Source organism: Phyllostomus hastatus, unplaced genomic scaffold (genome assembly GCF_019186645.2).
Source record: "Phyllostomus hastatus isolate PE091 unplaced genomic scaffold, TTU_PhHast_1.1 phas_contig_150, whole genome shotgun sequence".
Lineage (NCBI taxonomy): Eukaryota > Metazoa > Chordata > Mammalia > Chiroptera > Phyllostomidae > Phyllostomus > Phyllostomus hastatus.
Genome location: NW_025333611.1, coordinates 8,053,505 through 8,068,870, shown reverse-complemented (window position 1 = coordinate 8,068,870; position 15,366 = coordinate 8,053,505). Strand labels below are relative to the sequence as shown.

General features: G+C 49.5%; 1 protein-coding gene across 1 annotated transcript in view; it reads left to right on the top strand.

The window, feature by feature from the left end:
• TENM2 (teneurin transmembrane protein 2) overlaps positions 1-15,366 on the top strand; it is an 842,102-nt gene that overhangs the window by 565,700 nt on the left and 261,036 nt on the right. Inside the window, exon 4 of the mRNA XM_045827298.1 lies at positions 10,255-10,486. Within this exon, the coding sequence (XP_045683254.1) occupies positions 10,255-10,486 (232 nt within the window). The remainder of the gene's footprint in view (positions 1-10,254; positions 10,487-15,366) is intronic.

Here is a 15,366-nt window from a genome sequence, read left to right as displayed (position 1 = left end):
GCTTAGCACCAGGTACCCCTGGGTCCATGCTGCATGATAAGAAGGGCCAGAAGCAATGTCTGATCTGCTTTATTTGGGAGATGCAAAGCAACTGTAACACAACTTTGAAAGGAGCCTCTGAACAATTAGGAATCAATCCCATGGGCACGCTCTAGCAGTGCGTGCACCGTGTAACCCTGGGCGGGCGATGCTTCTCCAGGAAGCTCTCGGAGATTTGTTTTCTTGGGTGATTACCTGGCTGCATGCAGGCAGGCATGCGTGTGTGCATGAGGGTGAGTGAGTGCGTTTTGAAGGCAGAGAGGCCGCGCCCCCCACATCCCCTCCCGTCAGGTCACCCGACATGAAACCAGAGGCAGTTCGAGGTGTGACATGGAGCTGATTTCTGTTCCTGTAGTATGGAGACACTTTTGTTCCCGGGCCCTGTAAGGCGCGGACCGTGAGAGGACCGGGGGAAAAGGTCACCCAGACAGTGAGTAATTCTGCTGAGCTTTGAAGTGAAAATGCTCCAGGAACCTTTATTCTGCACTCGCCCTTCAGCCGGTGTGCTTGGTACTGACGAAGGGTGGGCCTCGGAGCTTGAGCCCATCACCCTGTCCGTCCGTCAGAGGCTCAGCCTGAAATCAAAACCGTATTTTATCTTTGTGTTGATGATCTTCCTGTGCTCAGGGAAAAGCATTGTGGCCGTCTCAAAGACAGAAAAAAAAAAGTATAAAATACACCCCAAGGAAAACCTAAAGAGCTGAAGAATGACATCTTGATGGAATAAAATCCCTCTTTGAGTTTTATTTTTTTAAAAAAAATATATATATATATAGTCTGGTCTTTGAAAAACATATTACTTTTCACGGGTAGGGAAATACCCACACTCTGCCCAGCCTATTTGACAATAAGACCTTGAAAAGCTATGCGATGAGCTGGAATGAGAGGAGTTTAAATTTCTGATGCAATTCTCTGCTTGGGAAAGTGATAATGCCGCTCAAATAACAGAGTATTTTCTGCCACCGCGTAACAATCAACATAATGTCTGGGCGTATTAATAATTTCACTCCTAAACTTCTCGATAGGGAGAGCATGGGTCTTAATAGCATTGTCAAGATCCTTAGGGCAATTGAAAAACCCGAAATCATTACTTTCTACTGATAGGCTTGCCTCTCCCAGAGGATGCCCCAATACCAAGGGTAATGTAGATTTATTGAAATGCACAGATAGGCACTGCTCAGATGTAACTCTGCAATAAAATCTGCTCTTTAGAAGGGCTCCTCTCAAGTATTTCAAGTGGGCTTTTTATTTATTTTATTTTTTTGTTTTTGTCACTTGGAGAAAGTAGCTAAATGGAGTTGATACTGATCTCGAGGGATGCTTTCCCGACGATTTCAGAGAGTGAGGGTGCAGGAGGGCAGTCAGATGGTGTGGTGCCTGTGATTAAAACCCCTTCCCGCCCCACCTGATGTGAGAACTTGCCCTGTTTGGGGAGGAGGGTCCCAGACCTACTATCAGTCGCTGGCCCTACACCCCCTTCAAGCGTCCCTCCTCCTTCCCCCACCCCGAGTGAGGGGCTGGGCTGTAGCAGAGCCCGTGTGGCTCCCTGATGGATGACAGCCAGGCCGGAAGCCCCCTTGGACCTTCCGGTGTACAGTGGGCTCTCAAGCGGCCGTCAGTCACCTAACCGTCCCAGACTGGAGAGTGTCAACAGCAGCAGGGGCCCAGCCGGAAGCTCCTAGGAAGGCCCAGCTTCAGGCTGCCAGGGAGGGACACCTGTACGTGTGGTGTGAAGAGGTCCACCTCAGGTCCACCTTTGGCTCCGCTGGGGCTCTGCACCAGACATCGCGGTTACAAAAGTCAGGGGGGATCGCCCTTTCTGCGTAATGTCGAGTACAGGCAAATGCACAGGAATAAAAGGTAGATTAACATCTGCCGGGATTCGGGGAGGGAGCCACCGGAGAGGGGCCGTTCACGGTGCGGGGTTTCCTTGAGGGGTGGGGCAATGTTCTAACATTGGGTGGTGGAGACAGTGCCGCATCTTGGTGAATATGTTAAAAAAAAAACAAAAAAACACTGAAATGTCTCCTTTCAAAAGCTGAACTTGATTACATCTCAACAAAGCTGTGATAAAAAGAAATAGAATCGGTGGTCAGGCAGAACCAGGAAAAAAACAAGCAAACAGATAGAAACAGAAGGGATCCAAGTCCCTTTGCCAGGGTCCAGCTGCCTGCCTGGGAAAGGGCCCTTAAGGGAAATAAGAATTCATGGAATTAAGTTAAAGGAAGACCCATCGGATTTCAGCCAACAACCCGAATGCTCAACGAACAGAGGCAGAAATCGGCCCTGGCTCTTCTCCGCTAAGGCTCCCCAAACGTAACCCCCAGGAGCACGAGTCCTTCACTCATTTGTTCGATCATTCATTCATTCATGGGGTAATAGTTCTGTGCCAGGTACCACAGTCTTGCACTGGGGTCATAAAAATGAGACAGACTCCTGGCACTGGAGGAGCCCACAACGTAGCAGGAAAACAGGAGAGTTCAAAAATAGTATAAAACCATATGTCAAGGCTTACAAAAGAGCTGTACCCCGCGTGCACTCAGGAAAAGCACAGATGTATTACAGTTAAATGCAAAATCTGAGGAGGAAAGCGTATCACTTAACTTTCCTGTACCTCAATTTCTTCGACTTTAAAATGGAGAACAGTATTTACTTTGAAGGTTATTACAAATTCTCCCCACCACTATCCTTCTCCCCCCGCCTCCAGCCCCTCTGGTTCCTGTCAGTTTGTTCTTTATTTCCATGTCTGTGGTTCTATTTTGCTGGCTCGCTTGTTTTGTTGATTAGGTTCCACTTATAGGTGAGATCATATGGTATTTGTCTTTTACCGCCTGGCTTACTTCATGTAGCATAATGCTCTCCAGTTCCATCCATGCTGTTGCAAAGGGTCGGAGCTCCTTCTTTCTTTTTTCTGTATAGTATTCCATTATGGAAATGTACCACAGTTTTTTGATCCACTCATTTACTGGTGGGCACCTAGGTTGCTTCCAGTACTGGGCTATTGCAAATTGTGCTGCTATGAACATTGGGGTACATAGTTCTTCTGAACTGATGAAGTTTTAGAAGGTGAGATACATCGAGTGCTTAACACACAGCTGGTGCTTATTAAGGGAGAGCTGTCATCCTCAGATGACCTGCCTAAGATGCGGCTCTAAATCCTGGTGTTTTATGAACACAGGGAGAGCTGACAAAGCTTGGTTTCCAAGCCTACACATGGTCGCTCCTTTGGCCTGCAAACCATGTGCCCCCGCCTCGCAGTGCTGATCTGCGTGTCCTTGGGAATGCACTTGGAATGCTCTTCCTCTGAGGTCACACATTTCACGTAAGCAAGAGAACGACAGATCATTGCTTACGAGGGAGCACAGCCATTTCCTTCCCCAGCGCTCCGTTCAGGCTGAACACGGCCTTTGCATCTAGAGTGGCTCCCTGATCCAGGACTGCGCAGACCGGGCGAGGGGCGCCGGCCAGGGCTGGAGCCTTGGCCCCGGAGATGAGAAAGGAAGCATAACTTGGCCCCCTTCTTCATCCTTTCTTCCTTTCTCTCCCCCTTCCGAAACATGCAGAGAGGCCGCTGCTGTGACAATAGCAGCCAGATCCATGTAATAGCGCAGAGCAGTCCATTGTCCTGCAAAGCCAGCAACACCATACGTCGGTCAGTACTCAACAATAAGAGTCCGTTCCTTAGGGCAGCGGTCCCCAACCTTTTTGGCACTGGGGACCCCAGGAGCTCGGGCAGTAATGCGAGTGACGGGGAGCAACTGTAAACACAGCTGAAGCTTCCTCCCCTCACCCTCCTGCTGCTCACCTCCTGCTGTGCAGCCCAGTTCCCAACGGGCCACAGATGGGTACAGGCCCATGGCCCGGGGGCTGGGGACCCCCGCCTCAGGGGACACATCATTCAGTAGATATCAAGACAGGGAAGGAGGGAGCAAGGTGAATGTCCAAAGTGCTCAGCACTTAGAGACAAATAAAGAAATCTCTTCGCACGCAGAGGAGGAGGCTGGACCTGGACCCAGCCCTGCACCCCTGGGTCTTTGCAAAGGGCCCATCCCCCTGCGAGCCAGGGCCGCAGCTTGCGGGGGCGGGGAGCCTGGGGAGGACCCGCTGGGAAGGCACGGGAAGGGACTGTGCTGCCGTGCGGCGGTGCTGCACTACCTCTCTCGACTCAAGCAGCAGTCCGGGTGCAGCGTCTGTAGGCAGGCAGTTCCCACCAATTTCTCCCAAGGTCCAGTCTTGCCATTTAAGCAAATGGGCAAAGAAATGAATGCAGCCAGTTTTCCTCCGCAGCTGCTAGCGTGTGTGTGAACCAGGACAGGGTCCTCGTTCCTCGCCTATGTGTGCGTCGTGCGGCCTCGTGTTCCTTTGCCCATGGCAGAGTGGGGAAGAGACCCTGGGACATGACCTTCGGTGCCTTACTTGACCTTCAGGAACCTCACCTGCTGCATCTGCAAAATGGGGGTGATGATAACTGAACCTGCCCCACGGGAGTGCCTGGGAAAACATCAACATAATTGATGTCCAGCACTCCGCACAGGACCAGACACACGGGGAGAGCTCACAGCTCGTGCAGCTGTTGCCAACGCGGTTGTTCTGCAGAGAGCAACATCGACGGCTTTGTTTACGGAAATGAAACAGTTCTGAGTCCCAAGTCTCGTTTCTGCAGGCTCTGGGAGAGGCATTCTTGAGGCTGCCTGGGCCGCATCCCTTCGTCACTGTGCCCTTCTGGGGACAGTTTGAAGGTCATGGGGTCCGAGGTTGGCAATTTTGCCTCCATATGTTGATTTGATCTTGCCCTTTGAAAGCTGCCAAAGAGCTAGAAAAACTAAGGTGACCCAAGAGCCACAGTTGTTGATGCTGTAACTACTATTATTAGTATTATTAATTATAATACAATAACACACAATGATGATATTTATTAATAGCTTTCTACATGCCAAGAATTGTGCAAGGCCTCTAATAGATAGTCTCATTTGATTCTCCTAACCGCCATATGAGAGAAGTGAAATTACTAAACCCATTTTCCAGACTGAGAGACTGACTCAGAAAAAAACACGTACGTAGCTTTCCGGGAGTCTCACCGCTGGTACGCGTCCAAGCTGGGGCTCAGCGCCAACCACCAGCCTGGCTGCCGGCAACGAACTCCTCTCGGTTCTAACCAGAGGCTGTTATTCTTGAGAACCCTCGCCTCCGGTTTGCTCTGGCTCCCGTACCCGGTCCAATTTGAACGGGGCGCCCCGGTGCCAGTTTTCATCCACCAGAGGCTGCTGAGTCTCTGCCAGCAGCGGCCCTGCTGCTAGCATCTTCAGATGGCTGTCAAGATGTAACTTGCCCCGTGGACGAGATTTGATAGAAGGCAGGGAGTTTGTGGTTAACTCATCGTCTCGGGGTTGGAGGGGTTGAAGATGTTAAAGGCCAACAGCTGGCACGCCTTCTTCAAGAACGAGTGAATTCTTAGCAATCAGGCAGGCCTCTGCTTTTCTTTCTTTCAGACCTTTTGTGGTCATGTTTAACCTCCAGCAAAAATCGGAGTGGACTATGGAGGAAGGCAAGGGTACTGAAGTGTGTCCCCGCTCTCCCACTCTTGTGCAAACCCAACCCCACCCACCCACCCCGCACAGGCCGGGGCAGACACAGCCCACAGACCTCCCTCAGCTGTTTATTTAGGGAGATGCAACAACAATGCCCACTTATGAAGAATTTACTCCCTTAGCTCCAAAGGAAATTCTTTCTTTCTTTGTTATTTACAGCGTGGGTGTTGGCTGTTTGTACAGGCTGTTTGGGCACCACTGGTCTAGTTAACACACGGTCTGCCCGTCTAACTTTGGTGGAATTCGTACTGTTACCCAACAAAGCAGCACTTCTTTGTCTCTGTTAAGACTTCACTGTCGACCATTTGCCATTTAGGAAAGACAGTATGTGAATGGCATCTCTGTCAAGGTCAAAACTTGTGGAAACTCTCCCACCATGAATCTAAAAACACAGAAGCAGGGACCATGCAAGCAAACAAAACCAAATGAACAAACAGAACAAATTAAGTGCATATTGAAATGCTTAAGTTTTCAATATACAGGAAGCACTTTGTACATTCACTCACCTTCACTAGGTGCCTCACCTGTCCCACTCTAGGTTTGAACAAAGGACCAATATATAGCTCCTTCGTCCTAGTACTAAAAGCCACACAGTCCCTAAAAATAAATTCCAGGATCTCAGCTCAAGTTATATCAGGTACAATGCTGTGAGTTAGTCCCACGATTTTAATGACAGTTGCCTTTTGCCTGCTAATGGCATATTTATTAGGTTGATACTGTGTAAGCATTTATGTTACACAGTTATCCGTGGCTCTGTTGCATGACTATGTGATTTCATATTTATGTGATAAAAGAATCACTAGTAATATACACATTAATTAGACCCGATAATGGTGTGAAACACAGAGTGGACCGAGTTACTCATTTCGGTTTCACCATCGATTGAAGACCTCGGTTGCCTTGGTGAAGGGCTTTGTCACGTAGTTTGGCTTCTTGGAAAGGCGCGTTGCTGCCACTGTTTGCATTTCTGAAACGGAAAACCATCCCATCCGGCAAGCACATGGGATGGCTGTAGTGAAAACTGATAAACGCAGAAAGCGCTTGAGATCATCCGTCGTCGCAGAGCGTTGTTATGTCAGGGATACGTTACCCACACAGAATACTAAGGCACCTGGCTGAACCAGCCGTCAGAAACGTGAGTGCCTACCAGCAGGTAGCAGGACCGCACGCACCTGGCCCGATGGAGGTAACGGGGGCTGTTCGGGTCGGTGGCGATCCAGGAGAAGCACCCCAGGGCGTTCAGCTCTGTCCGGTGGCTGCCGTGAGGGTGTATCATTCAGCATTCTGTCGTGTTTTTGTTCTCAAGAGCCGTAGGGAATCTGGAACACTATACAAACTCTTGACTTTGAATGTGTGACAATATTCACCTTGGGGGCAGCCAGTGTGTGACTTCTGCCCTAGACGGGCGGATTTTACTTCCCCTTCTCACGTCGGGGCCCCTGGAGAGCTGCAGTTACCTCCTACCCAGCCTCTCCCTCCCAAACGAACCAAGCAGTGTTCCGTGCACGTGGTTTTGAGGGAACTTGCCAGCCATCAGGTAACATGTTTCCCAATTTCCATTCTCCTTCCCCTCTAACTGTTTTTTTATTTTAGAGAGAGAGAGAGGGACTCCTATTTGTTGTAGTACTTACTTATGCATTCATTGGATGCTTCTCGTATGTGCCCTGACCAAGGATCAAACCTGCAACCTTGGTGTATCGGGACGATGCTCTAACCAACTGAGCTACCTGGCCTGGGTCCGCTCTCACTTTTAGAGCAATATTATGGGTAGTTACGACTGTTTGCCCCGTTTGGTAGATGAGAATACAGAGAATGAAAGGAGTGAGGTCGTGAGCCCTGGTTCACACACACATTGAGAAAGTGGCAGATCCAATCCTTGAACCCAGTTCTCCAGGTCTTATCTCCTAAGCACTGGCTGGATGCACGCCCCCACAAGATGCTCCCACATCACTTTACATAGCCCCCAGTGGTTGCAGTTAGCACTCCGCACTATAATGGCTTTTCCTTCTATCTCCTGTACTTAATTGAAAAATATGACTTTTGGATAGATAGATAAATGAGCAAATATAATCAATGTCACAGTGGAAATGAACAGCGGTAATGAGAACATCTTCCAATACCAAGGATGCTGGATAACTTTTGTTGCTGCCATCGGTAATTTGATTTACTCGCAGTGAAATGGCATGTTGCTTCATAGGAGGGCAGGGTGAGTGGAGAATTACGTATTCTTTTATCTTCTTCCCATATTTTTCTTCCTCCCACTCCCCCGTGAAGCTCTTGGCCTCCTCGTTAGGAGAAATGGAAAGAGAGCTTGACGTCTCTTCCAGTCAACTGGACAACACACCCTCCGTGAACTCACTTGGAACACGCCATGTAATCCCCATGCTGGCACTTGCGTCCCCCCCTCAGCACTGCCCCCGGATGTAGCACCGGCAGAAAGGCAACCACACACGCAGACGGGCCAGGAAGGGCCACACAGGCCAGCGTAGGCAGAGACACTGAGCGCGGGGTGAATGGGCAGGAAGAAGGCGGGTTCGGGCATCTGGCGTAGTGAGTGAAACCCTTCACACAGCCTCTTTGTGCCTCGGGAGAGTGTGTGGTCTGGGGAGCCGGGGAGCGGGCGCCAGGGGCAGGAGGAGAGGAAAGTTAGGACTTGGGGCCAGGGAGGGGGGTTCTCGCTTGTACACTGATTCATCTCGTCTTCCCGAGGCAAGTCTGGTAATTATCTACCTAATGGAGAATAATGACGCCACTTGGATGGGAGTCGAGAGAGGGGGAAGGAGAGGCATGAGAATTCATGAACTTGGGTGGGCGAGGGGCTTGGACAGCATCTCCGAAGGATGATTATTCCATCGCTTCACCCCTCTTCTCACCTCTTTCCGCTACCACAAGACAAATGCTAAATAATGTGTAATAATACATTACTAGACAGACAACAATACCAGGAAGTATAATAGCCTGCTCTGGCTAGGAAACTCCCTCAAAGATCTGTTTAAAATGTCACCAGTGCATAATGTAAAATGCGAATTGCAGGTTCATGTGGAGGACGCGATTTGAAATCTCCACCACCATACAGTGGCATTTCCCATTGGGTTTTAGTTAGTTTTAGTTGTCTTTTTCTGAACACCAAAAAAACAAAATCCCCCCCCAAGTAATTTCAGCCCAGAGATGCAAACTGCAAGGGGCCACCTTCCTCCATATGTCTGTTCCTCTCTGTCACTGGTCACAATGCTCTCCAAACCCCACAGCCTCTTGACACGTCGTCTTTTCCTCAGACTGTGTCTGCAGGCATCACAGGGGCCAAGGAACGTCAATTACACCTTTTAGAGATGTGGCCGGGCCACATAAGGATACCAGGAGTTGAAATTTGTGTCAAATTGCTAGTTTCAATGACTTGAGCCAACTTCTCAAAGCCAGAACAGCAGGGGCTGAGGATTTTAAAAGTTGGCAGGGGCCAAAAATGACAAGGCTCAGCAGAGCCCTGGTGAGCGGCCGGCCCTGACTGGAAGCTTCAAAAAATAAACTTTCTCAAAGGACGCAGATCAGAAGTCATGTTCATTTCAGCAGCCGCGAAGACCAAATTATAGGCTCCCATTGCATCGGGAACTTCCTTCTTTTTCATTATGCTTCAAATATGTCATTGTGCGGCTGGACAACGGGTTGCGGGGAAGGCCCCGGTGCGGTTGTCGTTGTATGTGGTCGTACTTACAAGGAACCCGTCCCGAGGTGGAGGTCCGTGTCCTTCCTGTGAGGGTGGAGGATTTGGAGACTGGAAAACAGGATGCAGTGTGGAGTCGGGGCCATGGCTTGAAACCGTCAACCCTGACCTGCTCCAGAGACAAGAGTCCTCAGGGTCCGTCTCTCAGTGGAGAGACGTTTCCAGCCCTCGGATCTGAGTGGGCTCACAGGTGTGTTAATGTTGACTCATTAAACATAGAAAATGTATACATACCTGTGTGTGTGTGTGTAGTATACACACAGAAATACATGCACGTAGTTTTTAGTGAATTGTCAACATTTTTTTGAAAGGGGATATTTTATCTAAACATCCACATCTTGAGCATTCTTAAGAAAACTAGATGTGTTGCCTTGCACCCTCATCCCCACGTGGGCACTTGAGCCGGAGCCTGAGTGAGGGCTGCCCGGCCCTCTCAAGTTCACCTCCATCCAACAGGGGGCTCATCTCCTTTCCCACCTGACCCTCTCAGGTGCTTAGTCCTCTGTGGCTCTGAGTGTACCCTAGTCCTGTCATCTCTAGAAAAAGGGAATAGGTTTATATAATGCATGAGGTGTAGTGGTTTACCAGCAAATGGAACAGGGACTTGCCACAGGAATGATCAGCCTTGGATGTCATGTTCCTTTCGCCGCAGGATGAATATGTCTCAAATAATCCCACGGGTCAGCCCTGACCAGCCTGCTCTGGCTACCCTGGTTTCTCGTTCTTCATCGGAGGCCTCTGGGTAAAGGCAAATGGAAGTGCATTATTATTAATAGCTAACACTGGGATGCTTTATGCAGTCTTAGGTCTCTCTAGTTCGCAACGTTCAGCAGTTGTCTCCTCCCCGGGCTTGCGGGGCGTCTGTAATCTGCAGCCACTGACGGACGTTTTTCCTTCCTCATTTCCTAGGCCCTCCGAACCACAGCCAGTCAACTCTGAGGCCTCCTCTGCCGCCCCCTCACAACCACACGCTGTCCCATCACCACTCGTCCGCCAACTCCCTCAATAGAAACTCGCTGACCAATCGGCGGAGTCAGATCCACGCCCCAGCCCCCGCGCCCAACGACCTGGCCACCACGCCCGAGTCCGTTCAGCTTCAGGACAGCTGGGTGCTAAACAGCAACGTACCCCTGGAGACCCGGTAAGTGCCCAGCGCCGACCGTGCCCAGATGCCCTGCCGGAGTCACCCACACAGAGCCCCTGGGTGGCTCAGAGGTGCAGAGGTGGGGAGAGATCTGGGCATAAATAATGGGACACAGTCTACCTCCTTGTCATTCCCTGGGTAATTCGACCCTGGGTGATGGGCTGATAGGTATTTCTTTGTTCACACGTGTCTCCTTTTAATGCTTGTTTACTCTCTTAGACAGCTCTGTGTACCCAACTAATAGAATTAGCATAGCATACTTTTACTCAGAGGCTCATGGGAAACGTGCTTATAAGGGTATATTGACTGAAAGCGGCTGATAAATTATGCATTTGGCCTTTCTTGAAGTAATAAATGAAGACTCGTTTGAAATTAAGTGTTTGGGGAGACCTTGAGAAACAATCCCTGATTCCAGACTGACGGAAGTATCATTTTAATTTATATTTCATCCAGCACGCCGTCTCGCTTTAATCCCTCCCGCACACACTAACAGCTTGATGCCCGAGGGGCAAACAGTAATGTATAAAAACAAACAAGAAGGAAAGGGGCGGCGTCGACGTGGGGAGGGAAGCGTTTCAAAGTGATCTTCAGGCCTGGCTTTGTTTGGTTTTGCCCTTGCTTCTGTCCTTTGCTCATCCTTCGCTTCCAGGCTTCCAAAACCGAGCCCACGGCAATCGGCCGACAGAGGGCGCGCGAGCGTCGCAGCGCGGCGGCAGGGGTGTAATTGGCCGAGCACGGGTGCGCTGGGTTCCAGGGCCTTGGGGCTCGGTGCCCGGACAGTGTCTTGGTTTCTGCGATCCAGTTTGTTAAGGTTTCCTCGTCCGGAAGAACCATGGAGACTGGACAGAGAAAGTGTCTGATTCCTGTGGAACTTTGCGAAAGTTCTCACGCAGTGTTTAAGCTTTTTTTTTTTTTTGCTTCAACATTAGGTTTAATGAGGGCACATGTCTTATTAGTCTTGCTTTACCTGCAAAAATATGTTAGCCAGAAAAAAAAATAAACTCACTGAGAATAGAACTATATGTTGCTAAAGGCCAGGTGCAAGAATACTAATTCTTTTCCTTGTAAGTGCTTAGGTTTGAGGAAAGACAGCAGTAATCTGTAATTTGGGGGGTAATGGCCAGTGAATTTTCTGCAATGAGCTGAAAACACTATTGCAAGCTGTGGATTTTCTTGTTTGGCTCCTTTTTTTTAGATCAGCATTATCACCTTTAATAGGACAGGTCCTTTTTGTCACTGAGGTATACAGTTGACAGACAACATTGCGTTAGTTTCAGGTATACAACATAACGATCGATACTTGTATGCGTTGTGGAATTATCACCACACTAAATCAAGTTAACATCTTTCACCATAACATAGCTTTAAAATTTTTATTCTTACAACGAGAACTTTGAAGTCCTCCTTTCTTAGCAACTTTCAAATATGCAATACTGGAAGTCTGTGCCTTTCACTCCCTTTGCCCACTGCTCCCACCCTGCACGCCCCCGCTCTGGCAACCACCAGTCTGTTCTCTGTGTCCATGGGTTTGTTTTTGTTCTAAGATTTCACATGTAAGTGAGATCCTACAGAATTTCTCTTCATCTGACTTATTTTTTGTAGCCCTCAAGATCTGTCCACATTGCCACAAATGGCAAGACTTCATTCTTTTTTATGGCTGAATAGTACATTGTTTCTCATCTATAATATGCTTTGTTTTAATAAGATCATGAGCATTTATATGTTGTCCACCATTGTCACTGTAGACACGCTAATATATTTTCTGACAATTACAGGCTATTTTTAACCATGCCTACAATCTTCTCTCTAAGGCTTAAAATATGTGAAGTCAATGGAAACTATATGCATATATTACATATAATCGGTATCTGTAAACATCTGCACAGATTTAGTGACCCACTGATAAACAGCTTTGCTGGAAGGTTTCCAGGCTTGACTCAGGATAGTTCCATAGTTGATGGTGGTCTTTAAGGCAAGGTAAGACTTTCTGTCTTTTCCTCTTTATGTTTAGGAGCTGCCCTAGAATTTATTGGGCAGCAGTCAGCCTATTTTTACATTAACAGATTATTATTTGGAAAAACAGGTTTTGAACATGAGGACTACGTAGAGTGAACTAGATGGAGAAGGAGAGGGAGGAGAAGAAAGGCAAGGAGAAATGTAGTAGCTACTGTAGAAAAAGAAGGCAGAGAGGTCACCATGAACGTGAACAGCCAGGGTTTATTGCGCACTTGGTGTGTGCCCACCCTAGGTGCTTCCTGTACCTGTCATGTTCAAGCCTGACAGCCCTCTGTGGGGGGCGGGGGGGGCAGGCAGAAGGCACCCTTTTAACAACACAGAACTGAGGTGTTACCAGGCAGAGTGACTTGTAAGAGGTCTTGGGCTTCAGGGACAAGGTCGACGACGAGCCATGCTGGGTGGACCTCTGGTGGTTCCACACAAAATAAGGTGGTGAGATGTCTGGTGGGTGAATAACCCCGGACCTCTGAGCTCCATACGCCGCCCTAACTGTTACGTGTCTGGGCAAGCTGCATCAGCGTGGTTGCTCTGCACAGAGATTTTCCCCCTTGGCCATAAGAACGCATATGCCGCATAGTATCTCCCATGGCCCAGCTTCTGATGGAATCAGTTGGTCTTCCAGGTGATTTGTTCTGAGCCATTTATAAAGAAGCGTTGTCTTGACAAGGATCTAACAGAGAGGACCAGCAAAGCCAAGCGTGTCACCTTTCTATGTCCCTGAAGGAAGCTCCCCTGGGCCTCGTGGTCTGGCCCGTTGAGTCCTTCTGCGGTGGTTTGAACATGTGGTCTTTCTCCGAGGAGGAGGGCTTCTTCGTGATGCTTCTTCACGATGTTTTTGTCTCTAGCAGGCAAGCTAGAGACACAGCCTGGGGAGTAGATGGGATCGCCAGAATCCTGAAGCCTAGGAGAAAGGAAAAACAAGTGACGTTCGGTGATCAGGACATTCAAGGTCCCGGGAAGAGAGAACACGGGGCCCTCAGGATGGAGCTATCACCAGATATCAAACTCAGGGTGCAGAAGTCAGCAGGGATTGGAAACCCCATTCGTGGAACCGAATACGTGTAACTCAGATGTGCAGTGGTCTCGTGTATGAAAACCTCGGCAGTGATTGATAGCACCGTTGAGCTGCGTGTTTCTCTTTGAGGCGTTGTTCCTTCCGTCCCTTATTAGCAGCTGTGCACTGAGTCCCTTGTGTCTACCAAGGGCTGTGCCAGGTCCGGGGGAGATAATGACTGAAACGTGTGCCCTGCCCTTCAAGGTCACACAAGCTACAGGAGGAGAAAGGAGCACCAACAAAGGGTAGTGTGGGGTGTGCGGTAAGGGGACGGTAAGGAGTGAACGGCTCCCCCAGGGCCATCAGGAGGTGTTGCTGAGGGGTGTTTGAGCTGGGTTTTGGAAGATGAGGAAGAGTTTAACCTCGTAAGTAAGTAGGAAAAAAACTCAAGCCTGTAGCATGTTATTTGTTCCCATTCCCCACAGACTTTTCACGTAGCCTTGGAAACTGTAGGACGGAACAAGTTCTTTCATTCAAACGCTGAAACCCAGAGAGGGTCGTAGTATCATTTTCTTACCCACATAAGGATGGGCAGGTTTGGGAGCTCCCCTTGTAGGGGCGCGATGCCGTCCCGGGATTCCCATCCGCGTGAGGACTGAGGAACCACACCCAGGAGAGAAAAGCATCGAAGGCCAGACCTCTGGGAGGCTGACCGCGATGTGGTCATCTGTACTGAAACGCGGTGGAAATGTACAGACGGCGTCCCCACCTCTCCGCCCCTTTGCACCACTTCTGGGTGTGACGGGAGGATTTCGTAACTGCAGCGCGGTGACAGACACCCGGCCGGCCCCGGGGACTCAGGGCCACGTCCAGGGTGTCTCCGCAGGCCGGCGAGGAGCACGCCCCCGCCTCTCCGCATTGTTTCTCAGTGTTCCCATCCGTCTTAATGACGCGTGCTAGATCTTCTGCGGACTGCGCGTTTTCCGTCCTGCTTCTTATGACAAGCGGAATGAGGGGTGCTGATGGAGGACGCGTGGCCAGAAAACCAGGAGTGTACAAATTAGGAATGTTACACAAGACGGAGCATATAAGGGAAAAACTCTGCATCCCCGTTAATCATGTAAAAAAGGCGCATAAATTTCCACTACCGGAGGCAGTCCATTCATGTATGAAACCGCAGTGTGAGCCAAGAAAAAACAAACGTAGGGCAAAGGAGCTCACTGCAAGTCTGGGCTGTCGTCTGTCCCGTGGTCTGCAACAAAACCCCTCTGCCCCCCATCGCCCCCTCAGCCGGCTCACAGAGGCCTTAGCACCAAGTCCACGCATGGTTCTTGGTCGACATCCCCTCTCCAGCCCCTTCCTCTCCGGAGACCGACAGGGTGAGGGGCCTTCCCGGCCAGCTGCCTCTTGGGAAGTGTCTGAAGGAAGCATCTCTCGTCTAAAACAGTAGAAAGGAGCTCAGTGGCAGAACCTTCCTTTTCTTCTTTCGTGCATTTTGCTGAAGCAAGCCTCTCTCTCAGAACCTATCTCAGCAGCAGGTCAGTGAAAAGAATTTCTGAGCAGGACAAAACGTCCCTGAGTTTGCTTCTGCCCTCAAACTCCAGAAGCCCTCACGTTCACCACCAAGATCCTCTAGCTGCAAACAAGTTCGCAAGCTGCTTTTTAAAATAGTCCTCCATTTGGTTAATTTGTCTTTTTAATTTGGTGAGGACAGGTTTACTGGTTTTAGAAAGAGGAAGAAAGAGAGAGAAACATCAAGGGGAGAGAGAAACATCCACCGGTTGCCTCCCATATGCGCCCCGACTGGGGAATCAAACCCACAACCTTCTGGGGTAAGGAGCAACGCTCTGACCTGCTAGTCCAGGCC